General features: G+C 42.7%; 1 protein-coding gene across 1 annotated transcript in view; it reads left to right on the forward strand.

The window, feature by feature from the left end:
• Nucleotides 1-22,858, forward strand: part of vps8 (VPS8 subunit of CORVET complex) — a 171,908-nt gene that overhangs the window by 22,670 nt on the left and 126,380 nt on the right. The window contains exons 3-6 of the mRNA XM_070977476.1: nucleotides 8,371-8,501; nucleotides 10,437-10,533; nucleotides 11,807-11,839; nucleotides 12,484-12,538. Coding sequence (XP_070833577.1) covers nucleotides 8,371-8,501; nucleotides 10,437-10,533; nucleotides 11,807-11,839; nucleotides 12,484-12,538 — 316 coding nt within the window. The remainder of the gene's footprint in view (nucleotides 1-8,370; nucleotides 8,502-10,436; nucleotides 10,534-11,806; nucleotides 11,840-12,483; nucleotides 12,539-22,858) is intronic.

Here is a 22,858-nt window from a genome sequence, read left to right on the forward strand (position 1 = left end):
TGGTCAGCCTACGGAATTTGTATCTAAGCTGCTTCCTAAACTGCTCGGAGAGGAGCATTTCAACCTCCCTGTAGAAGTGGACCAGGCGCACCAGAGCTTGGCTCTCAGGTGAAAGAGCATGTGCTACGGCTCGCAAGAGAGAAAACTCCCCTATGGTACGATGGGTGCCCGGTACACATTTTAGCGGATATATCACTTCGGCCACAATGAAGAAACGTCAGGCTTTTCAAGCCATCAGGGAGAGGTGCAGGGCTAAGTTGATCCGGTGTGGATTCAGACACCTAGCTCAGTTTGTGGTCAAGGTCATTAACAGCACCAGCAAGCTTACCACCTAAGTTAACATTGTTTAACAAAGACTGTCATCCATCCATCCATCCATTGTCTTCCGCTTATCCGGGGCCGGGTTGCGGGGGGAGCAGTCTGAGCAGGGACGCCCAGACTTCCCTCTCCCCGGACACTTCCTCCAGCTCTTCCGGGGGGATCCCGAGGCGTTCCCAGGCCAGCCGAGTGACATAGTCACCCCAGCGTGTCCTGGGTTTTCCCCGGGGCCTCCTCCCGGTGGGACATGCCTGGAACACCTCCCCAGGGAGGCGTCCAGGGGGCATCCGATAGAGATGCCCGAGCCACCTCAGCAGACTCCTCTCGATGCGGAGGAGCAGCGACTCTACTCTGAGCTCCTCCCGGGTGACAGAGCTCCTCACCCTATCTCTAAGGGAGCGCTCCGCCACCCTGCGGAGGAAACTCATTTCAGCCGCTTGTATCCGGGACCTCGTTCTTTCGGTCATGACCCAAAGTTCATGACCATAGGTGAGGGTAGGAACGTAGATTGACCGGTAAATCGAGAGCTTCGCCTTTCGGCTCAGCTCCTTCTTTACCACGACAGACCGATACAGCGACCGCATTACTGCAGCCGCTGCACCGATCCGCCTGTCAATCTCACGTTCCATCCTTCCCTCACTCGTGAACAGGATCCCAAGATACTTAAACTCCTCCACTTGAGGCAGGAACTCTCCCCCAACCTGAAGGGAGCAAGCCACCTTTTTCCGGTCGAGAACCATGGCCTTGGACTTGGAGGTGCTAACTCTCATCCCAGCTGCTTCACACTCGGCTGCGAACCGCCCCAGCGCATGCTGAAGGTCCTGGCTCGAGGTAGCCAACAAGACAACATCATCCGCGAAAAGCAGAGACGAAATCTGCCGGCCCCCGAACTGAACCCCCTCCGGCCCCTGGCTGCGCCTAGAAATCCTGTCCATAAAAATGATGAACAGAACCGGTGACAAAGGGCAGCCCTGCCGGAGTCCAACATGCACCAGGAACAGGTCCGACTTACTGCCGGCAATGCGGACCAAGCTCCTGCTCCGGTTGTACAGGGACTGTAGAGCCCTCAACAGAGGGCCTCCAACCCTATACTCCTGGAGCACCTCCCACAGAATGACGCGAGGGACACGGTCGAATGCCTTCTCCAAGTCCACGAAGCACATGTGGACTGGTTGGGCAAACTCCCATGAACCCTCAAGCACCCTGTGGAGGGTATAGAGCTGGTCCAGTGTTCCACGGCCAGGACGAAAACCGCATTGTTCCTCTTGAATCCGGGGTTCGACTATCGGCCGGATTCTCCTCTCCAGTACCCTGGAATAGACTTTACCAGGGAGGCTGAGGAGTGTGATCCCCTGATAGTTGGAACACACCCTCCGGTCCCCCTTTTTAAAAAGAGGGACCACCACCCCAGTCTGCCAGTCCAGAGGCACTGTCCCCGTCTGCCACGCGATGCTGCAGAGGCGTGTCAACCAAGACAGTCCTACAACATCCAGAGACTTGAGGTACTCAGGGCCGATCTCATCCACCCCCGGCGCTTTGCCACCGCGGAGCTTGCGAACTGCCTCAGTGACTTCAGCCCTGGTGATGAATGAATCGACCTCCAAGTCCCCAGTCTCTGCTTCCTCTACGGAAGACATGACAGAGGGATTGAGGAGATCCTCGAAATATTCCTTCCACCGCCCGACAATATCCCTAGTCGAGGTCAACAGCTCCCCACCTCCACTGTAAACAGTGTTGGCAGAAAGCTGCTTCCCCCTCCTGAGGCGCCGAACGGTTTGCCAGAATTTCCTCGAGGCCGACCGGTAGTCCTCCTCCATGGCCTCCCCGAACTCCTCCCAGACCCGAGTTTTTGCTTCTACAACCGCCCGAGCTGCCGCACGCTTGGTCCGCCGGTACCCATCAGCTGCCTCAGGAGTCCTATGAGCCAACCAGGCCCGATAGGACTCCTTCTTCAGCTTGACGGCATCCCTTACTTCCGGTGTCCACCACCGGGTTCGGGGGTTGCTGCCACGACAGGCACCGCCGACTTTACGGCCACAGCTATGGACGGCTGCATCAACAATGGAAGTGGAGAACATGGTCCATTCGGACTCAATGTCTCCAACCTCCCTCGGGATCTGGTTGAAGCTCTCCCGGAGGTGGGAGTTGAAAACTTCCCTGACAGCGGGTTCCGCCAGACGTTCCCACCAGACCCTCACGGTACGTTTGGGTCTGCCAAGTCTGTCCCGCTTCTTCCCCTGCCAGCGAATCCAACTCACCACCAGGTGGTGATCAGTTGACAGCTCAGCCCCTCTCTTTACCCGAGTGTCCAAGACATACCGCCGAAGGTCAGATGATGAGACTACAAAGTCGATCATTGACCTCCGGCCTAGGGTGTCCTGGTGCCACGTGCACTGATGGACACCCTTATGCCTCAACATGGTGTTCGTTATGGACAAACTGTGACTAGCACAGAAATCCAATAACAGAACACCACTCGGGTTCAGATCGGGGAGGCCGTTCCTCCCAATCACTCCCCTCCAGGTGTCACTGTCGCTGCCCACGTGAGCATTGAAGTCTCCCAGCAGAACAATGGAGTCCCCGGTTGGAGCACTTTCCAGTACCCCTCCCAGGGACTCCAAGAAGGCCGGGTACTCTACGCTACTGTTCGGCCCGTAGGCCGAAACAATAGTGAGAGACCTATCCCCAACCCGAAGGCGCAGGGAAGTGACCCTCTCGCTCAGCGGGGAGAACTCCAACACATGGCGGCTGAGCTGGGGGGCTATAAGCAAGTCCACACCAGCTCGCCGCCTCTCACCGTGGGCAACTCCAGAGTAGAAGAGAGTCCAGCCTTTCTCAAGGAGTTGTGTTCCAGAGCCCAGACTGTGCGTGGAGGTGAGCCCGACTATCTCTAGCCGGTACCGCTCAACCTCCCGCACTAGCTCAGGCTCTTTCCCCCACAGTGAGGTGACATTCCATGTCCCCATAGCCAGAGTCGTTGTCCAGGGTTTGGGTCGTCGGGGCCCCCGCCCACGACTGCTACCCATTCCACATAGCACCGGCCCCTTCTGATCCTTCCTGCGGGTGGTGGGCCTACGGGAAGGCGGGCCCACGTCGCTCCTTCGGGCTGTGCCCGGCCGGGTCCCGTGGGCAAAGACCCGGCCACCAGGCGCTCGCCTGCGAGCCCCAACCCCAGGCCTGGCTCCAGGGCGGGGCCCCGGTGACGCCAATCCGGGCGACGTACGCTTCCTTGCTTTAATTTCTTTCATAGGGGCTTCTTGAACTGCTCTTAGTCTGACCCGTCACCTAGAACCTGTTTGCCTTGGGAGACCCTACCAGGGGCATAAAGCCCCGGACAACATAGCCTCTAGGATCATTCGGGTACTCAAACTCCTCCACCACGATAAGGTGGCAGTTCAAGGAGGAGTTTTTATTTTTATGTAGTACATATTTTCTGTATTGGCTGATTGAAATAGACACAGCAATGGTAAAGTTGAAATAACTAGCTGGAATGTAAGAAGGATAAACAGCGAAGTGTATGCACATTTACGGTCATTTAAATCTGGCATATATTTTGTCCAGGAGACACACACTAAAAAAACAGCAGCAAAAATACTTTGTCCCTCATGGGCCTCTCAGGTCTATCAATCGAACTTCAGTTCAAAATCTATAGGTATTGCAATTATGATAGAAGAAAAAATATACCATGTATCCGCTCTCAAACGATTTCAACCCATAGGTGCAGGTATGTGGTAGTTAGTGGGACTCTGAACTCCACACCATTAATATTAGTAAATGTACATGGGCCCAATTTCGCCGACCTGCTTTTTTTGCCCAGAACCTTTACAATGCTTTGCCAAATTTGTCAGATTCAAGTGTAATACTGGCCATAGATTGTAACTACGTTTAAGATCCTATTCTTGATCAACAGCACTTCCAAACCAGTGTATTCAGAAACAGTGGCACACTCAACAATCTTATGCAATATTATAATTTGGTGGATAACTAGAGGCTTCTCAACCCCACCATGAAGGATCTTTCTTATTTTTCCACAGTACATCAATCCTACTCCAGCATTGATTTCTTTTTGATGCACTTACCATAATATACTAATATCAGATCATGCTCCTGTCTCGTTAAGTCTAGGAGTCATTATAAGAAAGAAGGATAAACAGCGAAGTGTATGCACATTTACGGTCACTTAAATCTGACATATATTTTCTCCAGGAGAGACACACTAAAAAACTGCAGCAAAAATGCTTTGTCCCTCATGGGCTTCTCAGGTCTATCAGTCGAACTTCAGTTCAAAATCTAGAGATGTTGCAGTTATGATAGAAGAAAAAATATACCATGAATCCACTCTCAAACGATTTCAGCCCGGAGGGGCAGGTATGTGATAGTTAGTGGGACTCTGAACTCCACACCGTTAATATTGGTAAATGTACACGGGCCCAATTTCGACGACCCGCTTTTTTTGCCCAGAACCTTTACAATGCTTTGCCAAATTTGTCAGATTCAAGTGTAATACTGGCCCGAGATTTTTACTACCTTTTAGAACCTATTATTGATCAACAGCACTTCCAAACCAGTGTATTTAAAAACAGTGGCACACTCAACAATCTTATGCAATATTATAATTTGGTGGATATCTAGAGGCTTCTCCACCCCACCATGAAGGATTTTTCTTATTTTTCCACAGTACATCAATCCTATTCCAGCATTGATTTCTTTTTGATGCATTTATCATAATATACTAATATCAGATCATGCTCCTGTCTTGTTAAGTTTCTGAACCACAAGTGAGGTGAACATAGCTGGCGTTTGAATAATACACTATTAAAAGATGAAGCATTTTGTACATATTTGTCTTTCTGGTAAAATAAAACTATATTTAAGCACCAACGATACGGGCGATGTAGATGATTCCACTCTGTGAAGGCTGTCCTTAGAGGCCATATAATATCATATCAGACAGTAGAGAAAAAAAAATCTAAGGAGAAGATTAACTGAAATTGATGATCAGTTGACCAAGCTAGGAGTTTTATACGAAACTGAATGTAAAATAGAACACTTCATAAAATAACTGCTCTACAGTATGACTGTACTTCTATAATGTCAGAAAACCTCAAAATTACTAGTACAAGTTAGACAGAGATATTTTGAGCTAGGTGACAAGCTGCACAGGCTAGTAAGATCAATGACTGTTTTGTGGATTTCTGTGCTAATGGCTACTGGTCACAGGGCAACCTAGATTTTCAAGCTTTCGATGCATTTTTTGAGAATCTGGACTCACCCAAGTTATCACTGGACTCGGCTGATATGCTAGATAAAAACATCATTCTGGATGAGATCACGCAGGTTAAGCAAACTTGCCAGTCTCCACAGCAGTTAACAAGGCCTATTTGCAATCCATTCCATTCAAGAAATCCTACAAAGCTTTTACATATTTTGGAGTGATAGTAGTGCTGGGCGGTATGACCAAAAATGTATATCACGGTATTTTTCAGAATTATAATGGTTTCATGGTATATGACAGTTTTTTTTTTCTTTCATCTGGAAGACACATGTTTTAACACAGGTATATCCAGGCGCTTATCTGGGCAGAATACCATTATCTCGTCCAAGCATACAGAGAAACTCCTCTGTTGAAAACACTTTTTAATCCTTTTTTTTTCCCTGCTTACTATTGTTCTTATCTCTCATAAAAGGACAAAATGCAAATAAAACGGTAAAATAACACGTCTGGCTGGTCGGCAGTGTCCTCTGTTAGTGCTCTGCTCATTCACGAGTAAATAAGAGGGAGCGGTGAAACTCACTACGCAGTTGGATAGCTCAGCGACCAATTGGTCAATTTTGATGATCGACACCTCTATTGACCAGTCAGAGTCAGCACCCAAATTCACCATAGTAACACCAATGATGATCCAGAAGGAAGTAAGCCCAGAGATAGGTTATCGCATGAAGAGCGCTCCCCCCACTCTAGAAACCCCCTCCTCTTTATTTAAACAACCAGGACCTTCATGATTGATCTCAAACTAACACAGAGTCATAGGAGGACACATTAGCAGCGTTTTTTCGATTTGGAATATAACTTTTGACCAAAAAACAGCGAAGGTAAGACATACTTTATGATTTAGCAAAGTTTTTTCTGCTACTCTTTGGCTGCTAGCTCGCAGAGTTTCCATCGCACAGTGAGGAGGCAGACATCTTCGTGATTAGCAAACTCTCTGCTTTCATATGATACCAGGCTTGTATGGTTTGCATGAAGTGGTGAAATCAGCAGACGCTCTAGAGTGGACATATGCTATTTTTGTCTTTTTGTTACATGCACATGTAATTTATTTCTGTATGAATTATGTTTCGTTTGGGTGGCAACGCTTGGTAAAGGCTTTTAACTGAGATTCTCCCCGTCATTCTGATATGCTACACATTAGGATTGGTGCTTCCTAGTGTGAGCATTGACCGTCTGAACTGGAGCAAATTGCTCATGTTGCCGATCCGGCGACGACTTTAGCTTGACAAAAAAAAACAAAAAACAAACAGCAGACACGGCTCCTCTTTTTAAGTTCTTGTGTGTCATCATGTTCTGCTAGTTCTGCAGCTTCGATTTCGGAACATTCAATGTCTGTCCCATCCATCTTCACCGTAACGTAACACCAGAGCACTACAGTTTACCCTCACCACGCCCCTGCACCATGGCTGTTGAGAAGCGCAACATTGAAAATGGCCCCGTATGAAACTGTCATGCGGCACAGCGTTCCGGACGTTGTGTAATCACATACACCGGTGTGGCGGTATATTAAAAAATTCATATTATAAGAAAAATATACACCGGTATTCGGTGTTAACCGGTAAACCGCCCAGCCCTAAGTGATAGTCACTGAGCAAGTCAAAACCAATATCGAGTTTTGGAAAACCCTCCCAATATCCATGGTTGGGACAATGAAAGCAATCAAGATGATTATTAGTATAATGTAGTATACTTAGTATAATACTAGTATATGTAGTATAATGATGAGTATTCTCCATCTTTTCCAGTCCATTCCATGTTTTATTGCGCAATCCTACTTAACTAGATACTAGACTCGATTATTATACCTTTCATTTGGAGTTATAAAACTCCAAATTTCCATTTCCTAGTTGAGTATCTGGAGCATCAGGATTTGTGGCTTTGATGTGTATGGAAATCAGAAATCAGAAAAGCCTTTTTTGCCAGGTACGATTTTACGCATACGAGGAATTTGCTTTGGTGAAGTTGGCGCATGACACACCTAGTAAAAAATAAAAATTAAGTTGTTTTGCTTTGTTTCATGGAAAACACCCCAAACTGTGGTGACCCCAAACTTTGAACAGTAGTGTATATACAGTATATGTATACATATACGTGTATATGTATACATACACACACACACACACACACACACACACACACACACACACACACACACACACACACAGCAGTCTGTGTCAACTCATAGAGAGGAGAAAGAACGAAAAAACGAGAAGCTGATACTGGTGTATTGATGATTCAGAAAATGAGTATTGAATCATTATTAAAACTTTTAAAAATGTAAAACTTTTAAATATTCAGAATTGAAATGTATTGAAAAATCCCTATTTTTCACAAGACTTCCTGTTGTCTTATTAAATCCAGTGCACATATCAACTTCATGATATTCCAACCATACTTAAGGCCATAACCAAACTTGGACTTGGCCAAGTAATATACAATTTAAAAACTGTTTTGTGTCTTTTTACAGTCGTTAAAATCACCCAGGATAAAGTGTAGGCCATCCATGACATCCAATACTGAGAGATGATGTTAAGTAGCAGATGAATATATACATCAGTCAGGCATATTAGGGTAATATTCACGGCAGATAGACAGTATTACTGATATAGACAGTGGTTAATTATTACATAATTAACAAGCTGCATAATTACTCCATTTGCAGTTGGAAGAAAGCATCCCCACTATGGATGTAGCCTTCTAGCTGAGGTGTGCTTGTTTTGTTGTTCTTTGAGTGCTGTGTCACTGAGGTGTGATTGTTTTGTTGTCCTCTGTGTCTGTAGCTGGAGGATGAGGAGCAACCGTTTGTGTTGGAAGACACCTGCGTGCTAAACACAGACAACATGGATGCTCATTCCTGTGACACCTCCTCATTGGCCAGCTCTGACAGTGGAGACCCGGTTCACCTCAAACGGCAAGAATATACTCAGACATGCACACACACATACACACAAACAAACGCACATTCCTATTGTGAAGCAGATAATGTCACTTTAGAGGTATCTCCAATCATTGTCATTATACATATTGTTTAAGCCTCAAAATGTAGCAAAATTGTTTGTTTTACGTAAGTGAGTAAACTGCATAAAAAGTTTGATGACAGACCATTCCCTACAGCTTAACGCAGGAGAATCCTGGAATACCTATTTTTTGCAAGGCCTTGTCTTTCATGTAGTCAGTATTCTAAATTCACTTTCCTCCTCTGTTACATCCTTCTAGAAAATCTAGGTGTCAGTATGGACCAGGCTCTGACTGTTGGCCAACATGTTCAGTGCTTTATTTGTTCCTGTTTTTTTTTTTTTCCAGTTGAGGAACATTGTGAAACTCAGGCTCAGGCTCAGGCCATCTTAAGTCTGTACCTCCAGTCTGTTGCCTTATTTTTATTGTGAAGCGACAAGCGACAGCAGATTAATCACAAATAACCCAATGCAATTTTAAATAAAATAAATACATCAAGTAATATTTATATGTAAATTTATTTTGAATTTTAAATGAATTTGAAAATTGTTGGTGGCAGTCATTTTAATATTAAAACACTGTAAACTTTAGTTAGTAAAACATTCTATTTTGAACCTTTGCGTATATGTGTGAACAGATTCACTCTGGGCTGGTCTGTGACACTGCCATAAAAATAGTGCAAAGCTGGACACATCTGCAGGTTGTGTACTGTATTTTCCAGATCATAACTTGCTCCGGATTAAGATTAAGATTTACTTTATTGATCACTGCACACACATGCTACAGGGAGGAGACTGCACACACACCATGCTTCGTGAAATAATTTTCTCCGCATTTAACCCATCCTGGTAAGTCCTCCTCTGAGGCAGACCAGTAATGGTGGACTGCCAGCCGACAGCGGCACCCGAGGACCCAGTTCCTTTCCATTTGTCAGGTGGTGATCTTCTTGCATGTTTTTAGTGGGGTTTCTTTATGGAGGATACCCCAGGTGAACAGGGGCAGAACATGCAAACTCCACACAGAAAGGCCCCTTTTCCTCGAGCAGCAGGCACCAAGGGCTTGGTGGAGGGCACGCCCACAGCGCCCCAGAAAAAAATCGAACCCAGGGCCTTCTAGCTGTGAGGCGACAGTGTTACCACTTGTTTCATCGTGCCACCATATAATATATAAATCGCATCAGTTAAAGAATGCATCATGAAGAGGAAAAAAACATATATAAATTGCACTGGACTATAAATCGCATTTATTTAGAAATTTATTTCACAAAATCCAAGACCAAGAACAGACATTTAATCTGGAAAGGAAAGTTATTCAACTACACAATCGCACACAGAACAACAGGCTGAATAGGTGTCCGGTATGTTAACAGTTATAACAGTTATTCAGCTACACAATAGCATAAAGAACATACCTGGGAGGCTGAATAAGCTAAATTAACATAACAAGCCAGAGAGTCCAACAAGCAAGTTAACGGTAAGCAAGTTTACCTAGCTCCCGATCTTATTCCACATCACTGAATCCATTGAAAATATTCATTCTCGGTGTCGCTTCTGAACAACTCCGCTAACTCCGGAGGAAGATGAAGTGCCGTCTCCTCGCCTGCGAGGCTAGCGTCAGACTCAGCATTCAGAAAATACGGTAGTTTTCCGGACAGCATATTGAAGACTTCATACAGATGCCAAACCCTAATTCTAACCCTGAAATAGTCCTCTGAAGAAGTGACCACTAGCCAAGCACAAACACTCTGTATAACTTACTTCTAATGTGTATTGTCTTGTTTTTGTGTACAAGGTAATAAAATTGTGTTTGTGTGTGTGTGTGTGTGTGTGTGTGTGTGTGTGTGTGGGGGGGGGGGGGGGGGGGGGGGGGGGGGGCATATACATGTGTGAAGAAAGAAGAGGACAGTGGATATGAATCCAACAGTACACGGGTCTGTTCTTCGACACAGCCTGCTGAAGGGCATCTCTGCTCAGATTGTCTCCGCTGCTGTAAGACCAACAAACTCTCACACACACACACACACACACACACACACACACACACACACACACACACACACACACACAGAAACAGGACTCCACCAGGCTTTGATGTCCTTCAACACTGGAAAAAATCTGTGCCTTGTTTTTAGTGTTTTCCTTACCTGACTGGTGGGAAGTCCAAGTAGTAGACAGTAAAACTAACTTTCTAACTAGAAGCTTTAAGGTTAATAGAGATGCAGCAGGGGTGCATTATCACCACCAACGGTTGTCTCAGGTGACGTGAGAGCGTAGTAAACAGTCCTGCGACCCAAATCTTTGTAGCTGGATTGCTACATCATGCTACCAGCCCAAAATATGTAGTAGAGACACCAAAGCCTTTTCCTGAGATGACCTCTGGCCAGTGTCTGCAGAATTAGCTCTGTGCTACCTGTGTGAAAGTTGCCCTTTCACACAGGTAGCACATATGTCAGTTTCAGACGTGTTCTCACTTACTGGAAATACTCCATTTAGTTCAGACGAGGGGTGGTGTCTGGCTAGAGCGTGCAGGAAGAGAAGAAGGACTCATTCCTAAGGATGTCTGTTTTTGGGACGATATCAATACTACATTCATTTGGACGTCTACAGTGTGAGAAAAAACTGGAAGACAATATATAGGCACGTAGAAAAGAGTATGAAGCAGCTATGCTTGGCGTAATGTCATTAACACGCCCACTTACTCACTTTGTAGCAGGGTAGCAGTTCATACACTGTGAATGACAGCGTGTACCGCATTTTCCGGACTATAAGTCGCTCCGGAGTATAGTCGCATCAGTCAAAAAAATGCGTCATGAAGAGGAAAAAACATATATAAGTAGCACTGGACTATAAGATGCATTTATTTAGAAATTTATTTCACAAAATCGAAGACCAAAAACAGATATTTAATCTGGAAAGGCAAGTTATTCAACTACACAATAGCACACAGAACAACAGGCTGAATACTTATAGTCCGGAAAATATGGAAAATACAGCTTACAGTATAGCTCCCACGGTGGAAACAGTATTGCCAAATCTCCTTTACCATCATACAGCCCAACCTTAATTAAAATGATGGGGTCATCAGTTAGTAAATGTTTTTTGTTTTTTGCAAGTTTTGGTTCTTAACTAGTTTTATTTGGATGATTTATTGTTACAGATGTCTGCACTGTGCCTGTGGCTTCAGAATTGTACATTTGTTTCAGCAGACTAATGCATTTAAAGTTGTATTCAAGATGATAAAAACATTTGTATTTTCCCTCAGGACAAAGTGGATGCTGGACTGCCAACTGCTATAGTGAGTGTTGGTTTATTCAATTAAGAGTTCAACTGAATAAAGAGAGATATTAGTTAAAAGCACAATTTGGTAACACACTCCTATTACGCTTTCTATGACTTTTTTGGCTGGCTAGCCATGCATTCTGTATGCATGAAGCATTTTAGCTGTTTCCTAATTTCAAAAGTGACTTTATACAAGAGATATGAGAAATAAATGAATGTTAAAGGTGTTGCCAGTATGTCCCATAACCATGAGGCTTCTCGAGCGCCCCGAATTCAGGGTTTTTGCATTTATTTTAATTGCTATAATAATTTAAATAAAGATAAAATTGCAAAATGCTGAAGGCCTGTTTTCAAAGGTTTTGTGCAACAGTGCGACAGCAAGGTTGGATATATTTTCAAAGAGAGATGCAGAAAGAGAATGTGAAGGTTTGCACATTTGTCAGAGGTTACCACAGTTTATAAAAATAAACCCCAAAAGAATACAGTGACTGAAAAGCATTCAACTTGAAGTACACCCATGGGTGGGTCTATAAATGGTCTTTGATTGTATGAGTGCAAGGTTTGATATTGTTTTTTGGTGTTTTGTCCATATTTTCCATTTGTTTAGCTTTTCCTTGCTTCTTCTAATCAATTTCTAATCTGTATATTTTTTGTGTTCAGACGATGTCGGGTGTGATTGCTGTGGGAACATCTCATGGTCTGGCTCTGGTCTTTGGTGAGTCTATGCTTGATTACCATTGGTAAAAAGGATATTTCATGTTTTAAACTTTATACAATGCAAATGCAACACAGACAGTGTAGATAAAGCTAATTAAGGGTAGTTGCCAGTTATTTCTTCCTGAATAAAGTTCAAATGGGTAGCTGTTATACCTTATATTAAAGATATTTGTGTTGGGATGTCCTGGTGCCTCAGTGATTAAGACACATACAACATACTATGATGACAGTGTGTTTGATTGCAGTTGGGCACCTCAAGGTTTGTTGCATAGGGTCTGATATGAATGGAGAACTGGTTGAGGGACTGGACAGTGATGCTGGAGGAGTTTTGGGGGCAAAACAGCACAATCTCTCCTTTGTTTTCATTTAATTGAAGAAAGTTATTAGAATCAGAATCAGAAATCCTTTATTAATCCCCGAGGGGAAATTGTTTTAGTTGCAGTGCTCCTTACAAATTAGCCACCCATCCTTTAATATAATCCAGACATTTAGGAAGGGTAGTGGGTCCAATTTGGTTGTTGGGTTGGACTGGGAGGTACTGCTGCGTGTCATGCTTGTCACAGTGAAATTCGATATTGTGGTTCAAAATTATTTTGCCCTGCAGAAGCATATTGATGGAAAGTAGGAGAAAGCCAAGGACTGAGCTTGAGGGACTCCACACGAGACATACGTAGAGGGAGGGCAATGAATTATTAACAGCGAGAAGACTCCAACCCAATGATGCAGGCGATCAATAAGTATTGTGTAGTCCGCTGTGTCAAAGGCAGTGCTGATATCTAAAATAACCAAGAGTGAGTAGTGACCACCATCGACTGCTACAAAAAGATCATTGCTTGCCAGTTAATCAGCAACAGTGCGGATTCTGCACTGTACCCAATAAGCCAACGGAAACTTCTCAAAAATATTGTGCTTTGAAGGAATCGTAGCATCTGTTGAAATAGGTCTGAAGTTATTTGATTTTAGTGGATCAACACCCATTTTTTTTTAAATCACAACATGTTTGAGCCAAGGTGGGACATTCCCGGTGAGAAGAGAGCTGTTAATAATATTGAGAATGCTCAAGCCAATTTCCTTTTTTATCAACTTATAGTTGGAACAATATCATGGCAGCCCGGAGTGGATTTCATGGCAAAAATGATTTTATCAAGTTGGGGCAGGGAAATGGGCAGAAAAATACCAAATGCTAAAACATTTTTTTTTAAAGTCTGTGCAGCTGATTGGTGAGGGTTCCATGTTAGGTCTAGAAGGGGGATTCATAAGAGATTTAATGGTGCCGAATAAGATTCTTAGGCTATGGTTATTCTGAATAGGGTTGTCCCGATCCGATCACGTTATCGGAAATTGGGGCCGATCACGTGACTGCAGACTCGATTGGATTGGACGTTATGTCCCGATCAGGTATTGGATACATATGTATATTTATTGTTATTTTTAATCACATTTACAATATATGGGCTAGTGGTTAGTGAAACGCTAGTTGGTAACCGTGGCAATAGAAACTCAGAACATACGTTAACATACGTTGTTTCACAGTTTATTAATCACAACGGCAAGACAGTAGAGGACACACACAAGCAGTAAGACGTGCATTTGCCCTCTGAAATGATACTTTGTATCACGTAACATAGCATTAAGCAATCATCCCATTTCCCTCCACTGATTAAGCCTAATATAACAGTTGCGGCCGACGAGCGGCAGGTTCTGTGGCCAGAGCTGGTTACCTTGGCAACGCGTCACAACGAGAGATATTTAATAGTCCACTCAGCCGCTTCTTGTGGAAAAACTTACTTTTTTAACGGAAAAAACAACATTGACGTATTAATAATTGATTTAACGTTTATTTCTTTCGTAAGTGACCATGGTATAAGCGGGATAATGGCATTCGAGGTGTCCATTATCAACAATGAAAGCGAAGTCCATTCATTCGCGTCAGATGCTTCGCGTTGGACAGTTCACGCCTCCGCGTCTTCCATTCATTTCTGATAATGGACACCTCGTCGGGCATTATCCCTTACTTAATGTTGCACTATTCCTAATGTGAAGAAAATTTTATTTTATTTCTGTGTTCTGTTCTGACTTGAAACTGTAATTCAAGCTACCTCATAGAAGTTTACAATACACTGCACTGCATGCATGCACAATTGTGCATAAGTGTTACATGTTAATATAAGAGCCATTGGTAAAAAATAAAAATAAAAAAATAAAAATAAGGGACATCCTGGATCTTATTATTGGCTCTTAGTTCGTTTCATAATGTTTTATTGAAGTATCGGATCAGGATTCGGTATCGGCAGATACTCAAAATCGAATGACTCGGACTTGGACTCAGGGTCAAAAAAATGTGATCGGTACATCCATAATTCTGAATAATCCTAGAGAACTGTTTTGCTCTTGCATGCTTGACAGACTGCTGGTATTTTGTCAAAAGATGTTAATAAATATCATTGGAGAGCTGAAGCCTCTTTTTCTGCCACTTAATGCTCTGCCTTTCTGCAGTCCCTTGTCCCAGCTCTTGTCTGGTCATTGAGTCATTACCACTAGGAACGGCAAAGTCCAATGCAGGTTTCTTGTCTGAAGCTCTTTAATACATATAGGGCAATGATAACAAATTGTGTAACAAAGTCATATGTATAAAGGAGGAGAAAGATTTTATGTCTTTGCACTGGCAACAACTGTGGTCGGAAGCATAATATTTCAGTTTGTCCATCCCATTCTCTTAAAGGGATATCTGAGGAACACCGTCAGGGAATTTCCTGAAGTATTACACAAACGTTCACTTGGACTCGAGGATGAACTGATTTCATTTTGGTGGTCAAAGATCGAGGTCACTCTGACCTCAACTAGTAACCTGACTGGTTGACGGAGGCATACAGCGGCAAGGCGGTAATTCTAGTTTATTTTGCAATCAAATTCAGACAACCGTTCTTCTCTTAAATGTCAGTCACAATGATGTCCACTACATGCATTTCGTAACACACTAACACACTGCATTACACAACTGATGTTGAGAGGAGACTGCAGGCAGGCTATATAAGGGGACCGTCTGTATGGGGCTGATGTGTGCTGTCATTTACTGAAACTTCTGGCTGTTTATTTTGTGACCCTGTGTTTCACTTGTTCACATTGCATACAAAGCAAATATGAACATTTAAATGTAAATCTTCTTTATTTGGTTTAATGTTGAGGAGAGTCTATATCCCATCCAGACCTTCCCGCCACAACAGATGAACACAGACATCCTCTCTGAAATGGTACAGGACAGTTTATAAACACTCGAGGAAACCCTCTTGAGAAAACTGTGGATAAGTATATGGCTTCTCTCTGTGTCATTGTATGTCTGAGAATCAGAAACCTCACAGTTTCTGTAAAAGTTTGCATGTTAACCGCATGAGATAAAGACTGCGAGCATGTAAAGCTGGGGGAGAAGAGAGCGGCCATGCTCACCCATAGTGAGGAGGAGAAATACAGATAAAAGTGAATGGCACCCTGGAGAGACTGGTTTGCACAAACTTAGAATTAATAAATATTGGATTCTAAAATGTGGTGACATCCACAAATGAAAAATATGATGTGTGTGTGTGTGTGTGTGTGTGTGTGTGTGTGTGTGTGTGTGTGTGTGCGCGCTGTGGTGATGGGATGATGTAGAGCGAGTGGGCCTATAGGGAATAAATCAAGACTTGTTGAAAGTTGAAATGAAAGAAAGTTAAAGAAAAGTATATAAGTGGAGGAGCAAACATGAATGAGGTTGCAGTCGAGTGAGATTGTCAGGGATTCGTGTTGGTAAATTTTCTGATAAAAGCTACCCAAGTTTTATTGAAGTGGGGTGTGGTATGATTGAGTGAAGCTGACATTTTTTCCAGTGACAATTGATCTGTTAGTAAGTTCTTCCAATGGGTGAGGTTTAATTGATCTCTTGTTTTCCAATTTAGGAGGATTGTTTTCTTGGCGACAGCCAGGGCTGTGAACAAAGTGGTTTTATTGTGATTTTGTGATTGTACAGTTGACAAGTCTCCTAAAATGCAGAGTTGTGTGGTTAAAGGGATGCGGCAGCCTAGAGTGTGTGATAGGTGATCTGTGACTTGTGTCCAAAATTGTCTAACTGAGGTGCAGTGCCAGAGTGCATGCATATAACTGTCTGTGCTGTGTTGTATGCAATGAGTGCATTGATCTGAAGTGATGAAACCCATTTTATATAATCTCTCATCTGTGTAGTGTGTCCTGTGGTTGACTTAAAATTGAATGAGTTATAAATTTGGACTGTGGCAATGATGAAGATGTGTGATGCCTTTATGTTTCCATGATGTGAAGTGTAATGGTTTCCTGTTTATTGTGAAATCAGGGTTGTTCCAGATTGGTGAGGGAGTGGATGGTGCAGCCATGGAGCCCTTGGTACAGAGTGTCTTCCACCAAGCTGTCAGAGCTGAAGCTATGGAGATATTTAGAAAGCAGTTGTTGTGTTTAATTGTTTCGCTGATGAATGGGAGATCCGACAGTTTTATATCTGTACATAGTGCCTGTTCCGTCTCTAACCAGTGAGAATCTAGATCTGGAGGGTTGAGCCATTGTTTTAGATATTTTAGCTGACTTGACAGGTGGTATAATTCAAAATTTGGTGCCTCTAAACCGCCTTGGGATTTGGATTTTGTAATGTTTGAAGTTTTATACGGGGTGGTTTGTTTTTCCAATAGAAGTGGGATATTGCTGTGTTCAGGGAATTGAACCAGGATGGATTTAGGAGTGAAGGGATCATGTTGAATAAGTAAATAATTTTGGGAAGGACTGACATTTTAATCATGGATATTCTTTCATAAAGCGAGAGTGGTATGTGCCCAGCGATTGAGGTCGTCTTGTATTGATATGAGTAATGGTGTGAAATTTGGAGTCATCAGCTCTGACAGCTTGGTGGAAATGTGGATACCTAAATATTTGATGTTTCCTATGGGAAGGTGAAATTGTGAGGTGAGAGCTGCCGCATCTCTTGGGCCCATGTAAAGTGGTAGGACAGTGGATTTTGATAGAGTAGCTCTTGGGGTTCTTGTAGGAGGATCAACACGTCATCTGCATAGAGGATTATTTTGTGTTCCATGGATAAAGATACAGTGCCTTTGATGTTATTGTTTTGGCAGCTGCGAGTGGTTCTAGGAAGATTGCAAAAAGTGATGGAGAGAGGGGCATCCTTGTCTAGTGCCATTGTGAAGTGTGAATTATTGTGAGGTTAACCCATTAGTTGTGATGGTGGCTGTTGGTGCGGTGTAGAATGCCCTAATCCAGTTAATGACTGACTCTCCGAATCCAAATCTGTGTAGTGTTGCAAACAGGAGAGACCATCAAACTCTGTCAAAGGCCTTTTGTGCATCTAGGGAAACTATGATGGTCTACATTTTCCTATTGTTAGAAAGCTGCATTAAGTTAAATAATTTCCTTGTGCTGTGGGATGACTGTCTTCCTTTGATAAAGTGCAGCTGCAATCCACAATCCAGATTCAGCCACTGTGTAACCTGCAAGACGACCAAGCACAGAGACTCCAGGGAAGGAGCTAAGTTAGTAACACGCCGTGGTAGGACATGAAAGCGTGCAGATGGAGAGGGACAGAAGGACAGAGGAGCTCGGTGTATCTTTGGAGGTCCCCCGACAGTCTAATCCTATAGCAGCATAACTAGGGGCTGGTCCAGGACAAGCCTGAGCCAGCCCTAACTATAAGCTTTATCAAAAAGGAAAGTTTTAAGCCTGCTCTTAAATGTAGAGACAGTGTCTGCCTCCCGGACAAAGACTGGAAGATGGTTCCACAGGAGAGGAGCTTGATAGCTAAATGCTCTGACTCCTGTTCTACTTTTTGAGACTTTAGGAACCGTAAGTAGACCTGCATTCTGGGAACGCAGTGTTCGAGTGGGGCAATAAGGTACTATGAGCTCTTTAAGATAAGAAGGTGCCTGGCCATTTATGGCTTTGTAAATAAGGAGGAGAATTTTAAATTCTATTCTAAACTTTACAGGGAGCCAGTGCAGAGTGGCTAGTATTGGAGAAATATGATCTCTCTTCCTGGTTTTTGTCAAAACACGTGCTGCAGCGTTCTGGAGCAAATAGAGATCTAATCTAGCCTGGAAGTTACGAATGCATGGACTAGTTTTTCTGCATCATTTTGAGACAAAATATGCCTGATTTTTGCGATATTACGTAGGTGAAAAAAGGCAGTCCTTGAAATTTGTTTTACATGGGAGTGAAAGGACATGTCTTGGTCAAAGATGACTCCCAGATTCTTTACAGTGGTGCTGGAGGCCAGCGCAATGCCATCCATAGCTGCTATGTCATCAGAAAGTGACTTTCTAAGATGTTTAGGGCCTACTATTCAATTCAATTCAATTCAATTCAATTTTTCAATTCAATTTTATTTGTATAGCGCCAAATCACAACAGAAGTTGTCTCAGGACACTTTCCATATAGAGCTGGTATAGACCAAGCTCTTTTATCTACAAAGAAACCAACAATTCTATAATATATAACTCTACTATAACTTCAGTTTTGTCCGAGTTCTGCATCAGAAAATTGCAGGTCATCCAGGTCTTTATGTCATGAAGACATGCTTGTAGTCTAGTTAACTGACTGGTTTCTTCCGGCTTCATTGATAAATATAGCTGGGTATCATCTACATAGCAATGAAAATTTATTGAGTGCTTCCTGATAATCTTACCTAAAGGAAGCATATATAAGGTGAATAGAATTGGTCCAAGCCCAGAACCCTGCGGAACTCCATAGCTGACTTTAGTGAGCACAGAGGAGTCGTCATTAACGCGTACAAACTGAGAGCGATCTGACAAGTAGGATTTAAACCAGCTTAGCGCAGTTCCCTTAATGCCAATGTTAATTGGGGTAGATTGATGCTATTTAGGAATGTATGTATATCAGAGGCATTTGGGTTATTACAGGATGTGTAAAGATCTTGGTAGTAGTTCTTTATGTAATAGTTGTTCTCTCTTTATTCTGTTTAATCATATTTGCCAGATAGCTTGTTGGTTTGGTACTGTATTGGGATGTGTTCAATCTTAGTCTTTCAATTAGGAATTTAATTTTGTTATTTAACAGATCTTTTTGTTCCATTCTGTGTTTCTGTATTTGACAATAAATATTATCAGTGGGGTGTGTTGCATAAGTGTTTTTATGTGTTTTTAAGTGTTTTCAAGTTTTTTTCCAATCTCAGTTGTAGTTCTGTGTTTTTCCGTTTTATGTATGATGAGTATGAAATTATTTTGCATACAGCTTTACTGGTTTGCCAGAGCAGAGTTGCGGAGGTATTCGGAGAGTCTTTATTTCCATAAAGAATGTCCACTCTCTCTTAAAAAATTCACGATCCTCTAACAGTGATGTGTTGAACCTCCATCTGGAAGATGTGCTTGAGGTTATTTTTGTGTGCAGTTTAAAGGAGATTGATGCGTGGACACTAATTGTGTTTTGAGTGAATTTGTGTTTCAGATATGTTGGAGTGTAACGAGTTGGAGGTGAGGAAGTATTCTATTCTGGAGAATGTGTGATGAACTTTTGAGAAGTGGGTGTATTTTCTGTCAGTGGGATGATTTAGCCTCCAGCTGTCGCAAAAACCACAATTCTACATATAATGTTTTAGGACTGCAGTAATTTTATGTATCCGGATATTCCCTGTTATGTTTGATTTATCAAGTGTCGGGTCAAGTGTGGTGTTGAAGTCACCACCTATGATTATATCTGAGCTGGGTAGACTCTTAAGAATAGAAAAGAGACTATGAAAGAAGGAAGGGTCATCATTATTATTATAGAGACTGGCTATTGTCATAGGGTTGTTTCCTGTGGAGATGTTGATGGTGATATATCGTCCCCCTGGATCTGAAATTGATTTGTTATGACTGAATGTAATTTTTTTTATTAATCATGATTGCTACTCCTCTTTTTCTTGAACTGTAATTTGCAGTGAAAACATGAGGAAACGTTGTTGATTTTCTAACGGTGTTTCTTGTATCGGTTAGATGAGTTTCTTGCAATATGCAAATGTCTGCTTGTATCCTGAGAATATGGTTAATTACTCTTATCTCTTGCCTGACTCCCAATCCACATATGTTCCAGCTTACAAATTTTATTGTAGCCATGATTCAATTAACGGGGATATTAGCTTTGTTTGTTTTCCTTTCGTCCCCGCCCCCCCCCGGCGGTGTGTTTCTTAGTTTGACTTGAGTTTGTGTCTGGATGTGACTATGAGTGTCTGTGTGTGTGCGAGTGCTGTTGTGTGCATGTTACCAACATATTTACTTGATATCCGCTCAAAACTTCCCACATTTACCCTTAGTCTGCCCGAGTCCCTCCCCCATGTTCCCCACGCTCTATTATAGTAGGAAAACACATAACATATCCAAAAGCATCCAAAACATAAAACATGAAAGAGCAAAGGAAAATTAAACATTGTCTGATAAGATAGAAAAAGTGAGAAAAGAAAAAAAAAAAAGACTATAGACTATAGACCAGCCGTACCCAAGCTGTGTGGTTTAAAGTGCTTAGAAAGAAAAAAAAAAAAGTGACTACATCATAGTGACGAATCTGCGGCTTCCTCTTATTGCGGTGAAGCCCGGAGTTGATGTTAAGTTACCATGGTTACCGTCACTCTGATGTCGTCCATTGTATGCGACTATTTACATGTGAACAGATCACTGGGAATTTTACTGTCCCGAGTTGGCACTCTTTCCTCCAAGCCAGTTGGTTATTTCAGGATTTATATAGAGCTTCCCATTGATGTGTAGTTTGTGAATGACGAGACGAGCATTTTTTTGGTTTTGCCACGCCTCTGTCATGATGGGGTGAAGCAGCCTACGTCTCCTCAGGATCTCAGCTGGATACTGGTCACTGATGGAAAAGTTGGTACCGCGCAGCTCTTTTCCTCTTCCCATGAGGGATATTTTCATTTTCGTGTCGGCAACTTTTGCCACAATGGGAAGGTGTTTTTGCCTGGAAGCCTCGGCATTTCCGATCCGGTGTGCTCTGGAGAAGTGGATGGCTTCAACCTCACCTTCATCCATCTTGAGGCTTTCTTTCAAGAAAGTTTTCACCAGTGGTTCCGTGGACTGGTATGTTTCTTTGGTATGTTTTGGGTATTTCATGAATTATTATATTGTCTCTCATGCTTCTGCTTTGCATTTCGAGAATGTCATTTGACATTTGATTGTTTTTTAGTTGAAGTTCGGATGTAAGCTTCTTGAGATTGTTTACTTCAATTCTGAGTTCAGCGTTGTCTTGTTTAAGGACTTCAATCAGAGAGTTGTTGAAATCCATTGCCTGTTTTAGATTGTCGACATCGTCTGACAGTTTTTTTTAGCAGGTCCAGCTTTTTTAGTTGTTTTTCTATGGAATCCATAGATTCTTTTATTTGTAGTAGATCCACAGTAGTGCTCGAGTCGTCTTTATCGCTGGAGCTCAGCTGTTTCCTGGAACACTTACCGTCGCGCTGGGTTGACATGTTATTATAGACGGTGTCGATATACAGTTCCAGTTCTTCAATGGATTCTTCTGGTGACAATTCCAGCTTGAATGTGTAGTCAGTAATAGTTTTATTCGAGTTGCAGCATGTTGGGCCGATTCGAGCAGCTGCTTAGAGCGCTACATCAGCCATCTTTGCAGCCTCAGCCTCTGGACAGCGCCAACCTGGGTGCAATGTGCTACATCCGGATTGCTTGCCATTTTGAAGAAGAGTTCGACCCAACCAATGTACTTTATTATACCAGAGAAAGGAAGTGTGTAAAGGCATAATTTCTATATTATATCCCATGCATAACTAAAACCAGAAGACTCAGAACAGAGACACTCAGGTTCATGTTAAGGTACTACTTGACATGTAGTGTTAATGGCATGACAAAGGCCAGAAGTTGCGTCATGTTGAATTAAACAAAAATCTAAGTAAATTACCATAATTACATTCATTTAATAATATTATAATAAAAAGATCAGTCCCCTCATTAGGTGTCTTGCTGAAGGAACCAAAATGTCCAGAAATGGCCCTATATCACTTAGATCTCTTAAATATCAAAGAGAAGTCAAATTACATCTGCATTACCTCAGTGAGAAAATGATTGAAGCAATTAAGATTCCTATACAGTTGAATTTTTTTCTATACATGGACAAATATAAATGACATGATTTGATGGACACATAAAAGTCTTGTTTTTTATTTGTAATTAGGCATCAACCGTTGAAGACCACACCAATACCCAAAATCATGTGCATTAAGTCTATTGATTAATGAGCGACACATTCAGCTTGTGGCCTGCTTATTGAGTTTCACACACATTAAAATGTGCTATTGAAA

The sequence above is a fragment of the Chaetodon trifascialis genome, chromosome 13 (assembly GCF_039877785.1).
Source record: "Chaetodon trifascialis isolate fChaTrf1 chromosome 13, fChaTrf1.hap1, whole genome shotgun sequence".
Lineage (NCBI taxonomy): Eukaryota > Metazoa > Chordata > Actinopteri > Chaetodontiformes > Chaetodontidae > Chaetodon > Chaetodon trifascialis.